General features: G+C 42.8%; 1 protein-coding gene across 1 annotated transcript in view; it reads right to left on the bottom strand.

Moving 5' to 3' along the window:
* The window catches only part of NDRG3 (NDRG family member 3), a 109564-nt gene that overhangs the window by 41275 nt on the left and 63234 nt on the right, over positions 1-5055 (bottom strand). The window contains exon 4 of the mRNA XM_011929213.1: positions 259-367. Within this exon, the coding sequence (XP_011784603.1) occupies positions 259-367 (109 nt within the window). The remainder of the gene's footprint in view (positions 1-258; positions 368-5055) is intronic.

The raw sequence follows: 5055 nt of genomic DNA, 5'->3' as shown, positions 1-5055 counted from the left end.
TACTTTCTTAAGCAATTCATTGTATAATCTTCAATCCTTTAGCAGACATGAAGGCGAGATATGATTCCAGTATCCCCAAAATATATTCCCCTGCACACTTCCAGGAACTTTATACCGTTAACAAATGTGGGAACAAGGAGGGAAGGTTACCACAGAGAGGGGAAAACCTCTGCTCTATTAGAATATTATTGTTGTTTGGTTTTTAATATACAAAGATCAAGTATGATAAGAAGGGAAGGTGTAAAATCAAATACATACGGTTGAGGCCAATGTCATGAAACGTTAGTATAACTGGTCTGTTTCCTTTGGGTAGTAAGCCTCTCACAGTGACGTAGACCACACCATGAGTTGTTTCTATGTCATGTTCCTGTAACAAGATAATATAAGGTCTCAGGAAAAGCAGAATGAAGTTCCCAGGTTGCCAAAGTTTTACAATACCTGCTTTACCGCCATTTCCCACTAGCTGGGGCAGGACACATTAATAAACTATATGTGGCCGGGCACGGTGGCTCACGCCTGTAATCCCAGCACTTTGGGAGGCTGAGGTGAGTGGATCACTTGAGGTCAGGACTTTGAGATCAGCCTGGACAATATGATGAAACCCTGTCTTTACTAAAAATATAAAAATCAGCCGGCTGTGGTGGCACACACACATAATCCCAGCTACTTGGGAGGCTGAGGCTGGAGAATCACTTGAACCTGGGAGGCAGAGGGTGCAGTGAGATCGTGCTACTGCACTCTAGCCTTCATCTCAAAAGAGTGAGACTTCATCTCAAAAAATAAAATAAAATAAAAGGAAACGGAAGATATGAAGAAGTTGCTGGGTAGCAAGTGAGAGGTTTCAGAGCTTCTGAACACATGTTCAGAAAATTTATAATTAATTTCAGTAGATAATTTCACTAGACACCTATGTGTGTATCTGCCTAGGATCTCTTCTTTCCTGGGAGCTGCCTTCTGTGTCATCCACACGTTACAGGGGTGGGTCTTGGCTACCATGTCTGTGGAACATAACCTTATGCCACAGCTTACTGGAGTCAGGGAGGCATCTGGCCCATGCTGGGTCAGTGTCTTTCCCTAGGTATTTGTAATTGGAACTAAGAGATTCTAACTTCAGCTTGGCTCTTCTCTTGAAAAGAGGAATCAACTTTTAGTAGGCATTTCCACTACTCTACTTTCTGGTGCTAGTTGTGTGTACTTGTAAGTTCTAAGATATCACTGGATTGCCTCTGGTGTAAGCTATATTGGGTGAGTTTGTACCCTCTCCTCCTAAACGATCTTAACCAAGCCAACAAGTTAAAGATGTAGCCACAGCAAAGCTCAGGAACTGAATAAAGCAGACAAAGGATGCACTGAGCTGCTGAGAGTAGATGCTGCACTAAGAGTGGTTGGGTGGAAAAAAAAAGGGACTACAGAAAAGTTAACTGAGATTTATTCTAGTCATGCTCAAGTTTTACATTTCTCAAAAATAAAAAAAAAATTACCATCCTAGCCTAGTGAATTTCTGTTGATGAAGCCTGTATCTATCTCAGAAAGTCTTACATTAGGCAAGACAAGATTCACTCTGTCAATGAGAATCCCAAAAAAGGCAAAGCGCTTCCAGATTAATTTCCTGCCTAATAATGAACCTCATCAGAGCTTTGGTTTCTCTGATGTGGGCCACAGAATAAAATCTCAAGCTAACTGGACATCAATATATCTCAAATTACAGGCCGTAGGCTGGAGCTGATAGCCATCCCTATCAAATGAAACCATGCATGACTCAATATTTCTGTTATTTTCTATTACTACTACCTCCTAGTCAAGTATATTCAAAGCCTTGAAAAATGAACATAAGAAATGAAGACTAGAATAAGGTACTGTGTACTGGCTATGAAATAAAGTACAGGACAGGCACAGTGGCTCACACCTGTAATCCCAGCACTTTGGAAGGCCGAGGAGGGCAGATCACCTGAGGTCAGGAGTTCAAGACTAGCCTGGCCAAAGTGGTGAAATCCTGTCTCTACAAATATACAAAAATTAGCCGGGCATGATGGCAGGTGCCTATAATCCCAGCTACTCGGGAGGCTGAGGCACAAGAATTGCTTGAACCCGAGAGGTGAAGGTTGTAGTGAGCTGAGACTGTGACACTACTGCACTCCAGCCTGGGTGACAGATTGAGACTCCGTCTCAAAAATAAATAAATAAATAAATAAAGTATAAGGTTTGGATAGGGGGAAGATAAAGAAATAACTTCCTATTTCTGTATTTCTCTTACAATAATGTCAGACTTATTACAGGACTCACTTCTCGACCCTGGTTCATTCATTAAACACCTATTTATTGAATGCCACTCCATGCCAGACCCTAGACTGAGCTGTGGGGATAAAACAGTAAACCTGAGAAACATGATCCCAGCCTTCACAAAGATTATGTTCTAGATAGGGAGGCACACAATAAACACAGACACAAATCCACCCATAATAATAGCTTGTGATAGGTGCTATAAAAGAAACAAACAGAGTGCTATGATAGAAAAGAAGACATTACCTTCACTAAACAGACAGAAAAATGGAAATTAAATTCAATAAAATACTATTTCATACATACCACAATGGCAAAAACTTAAAAGTTAAATAATGCCAAGTAGTGGCCAGGATACAGAGAAATAAATAAGAACCAACATATACTGTTTTTTTGTTTTGTTTTGTTTTGTTTTTGAGACGGAGTCTTACTCTATCGCCCACCCAGGCTGGAGTGCAGTGGCACGATCTCAGCTTACTTCAACCTCCACTTCCCAGGTTAAAGCAATTCTCCTGCCCGTCTCCCGAGTAGCTGGGACTACAGTTACCACCACCATGCCCCACTAATTTTTGTATTTTTAGTAGAGATGGGGTTTCACCATGTTGTCCAGGCTGGTCTCGAACTCCTGACCTCAAGTGATCCACCTGCCTCGGCTTCCCAAAGTGCTGGAATTACAGGCGTGAGCCACTGTGCCCCACAAGAATCAACATATACTGTTGGTAAGGCATATAAACTGGAACAACTACTGGGAGAATAATTTGGTAATTTCTAGTAAAGTTAAGAGGTGCCTACCCTACAGCAATTTTATATATAGATATAATCTAAGGCTGGGGCCTTAGTTTCTGGTGCTAGCTATATGTATTTGTAAGTTCTGAGACATCCTGGATTGCCTCTGGTTTAAGCTGTACTGGGTGTGTTTGTACCCTATACCCCTAAAGGATCTTAATCAAGGCAATGGTGGTGGCTCACGCCAGTAATCCCAGCACTTTGGGAGGCTGAGGTGAGAGGATCGCTTGAACCCAGTTCGAGACCAGCCCTGGCAACATAGTGAGACCACGTATCTACACATACAAAAAAAAACATTAGCCAGGTGTGGTGGCATGTGCCTATAATCCCAGCTCTTCGAGAGGCTGAGGCAGGAGAATGGCTTGAGCCCAGGAGATGGAGGCTGCAATGAGCTATGATCACAATAATGTGTACTCCAGCCTGGGTGACAGAGCAAGACCCTGTCTCAAACAACAATAACAACAACAACAACAACAACTAATCTAAATGAACTATCAAACATGGTCACATACACAAAAGGACATGTTCAGAGATGTACGGGTGACCCTCAAACACAAGGATTAGTGGTGTCAACCCTGCCAACCCACTGTATAGTCAAAAATCCGCATATAACTTTTGATTCCCCCCAAAACTTAACTACTAATAACCTACTATTGACCAGAAGCCTTACTGATAACACAAACAGCTAACGAACACGTATTTTGTATGTTATATTTATACTGCAGGAGTCCCCAACACCTGGGCCACAGACTGGTATCGGTCTGTGCCCTCTTAGGAACCGGGCCGCATAGAAGGTGAGTGGTAGGTAAGAGCGAAGCTTCATCTGTCTTAAGAACTGCTGCCCATTGCACTGCCTGAGCTCCACCTCCTGTCAGATCAGCAGTGACATTAGATTCTCATAGGAGCACGAACCCTATTGTGAACTAAGCATGCAAGGGATCTAGGTTGTGCACTCCTTATGAGAATCTAATGCCTGATGATCTATCACTGTCTCCCATCACCCCACATGGGACCATCTAGTTGCAGGAAAACAAGCTCAGGCCTCGCATTGATTCTACATTATGGTGAGTTGCATAATTATTTCATTATATATTACAATGTAATAATAGAAAGTGCACAATAAATGCAATGTGTTTGAATCATCCCCAAACCATCTCCTACCCCCCAAGATGTGGAAAAATTGTCTTCCACAAAACCGATCCCTGGTGCCAGAAAGGTTAAGGACCACTGATATACTGTATTCTTAATAAAGTAAGCTAAAGAAAAGAAAATGTTAAGAAAATCATAAGGCAGAGAAAATACATTTACTATTCATTAAGTGGAAGTGGATCATCACAAAGATCTTCATCCTTGTTATCTTGTTGAGTAGGCTGAGGACGAGGAGGAACAGGAGGGGTTGGTCTTGCCATCTCAAGGGTGGCAAAGGAGGAAGAGGTGGAGGAGGTGAAAGGGGAGGCAGGCACCCTTAATGTACCTTTACAGAAACACATGGTAATTTGTCTGACTTTTTAAGTCTCATTTTTCTAAAAATGTTTCTATACGGTACCAATCCTTCTTCCACTGTTTACTTTAGTTAAATTGTGCGTATCACAGAATAGTTCCTGACATAAAAGAGGTGAAAAGCAGTCTTGAATAACTGGAACCCTTCTGCCAGGCTGTCTAATGTCAATTTGTTTTCTGGCACTGCTGCTTCTACATGGTCCTCATTGCCTGGCACTGGTTCAGAAGCATTCATCTCCATCAAGTTGTCTTTTTTTTTTTTGAGACGGAGTCTCGCTCTGTCGCCTGGGCTGGAGTGCAGTGGCCGGATCTCAGCTCACTGCGAGCTCCGCCTCCCAGGCTTACGCCATTCTCCTGCCTCAGCCTCCAGAGTAGCTGGGACTACAGGCGCCCCCCACCTTGCCCGGCTAGCTTTTTGTATTTTTTAGTAGAGACGGGGTTTCACCGTGTTAGCCAGGATGGTCTCGATTTCCTGACCTCGTGATCCGC

Source organism: Colobus angolensis, unplaced genomic scaffold, assembly GCF_000951035.1.
Source record: "Colobus angolensis palliatus isolate OR3802 unplaced genomic scaffold, Cang.pa_1.0 Scaffold8, whole genome shotgun sequence".
Lineage (NCBI taxonomy): Eukaryota > Metazoa > Chordata > Mammalia > Primates > Cercopithecidae > Colobus > Colobus angolensis.
This window is presented reverse-complemented; position numbering and strand designations above follow the sequence as displayed.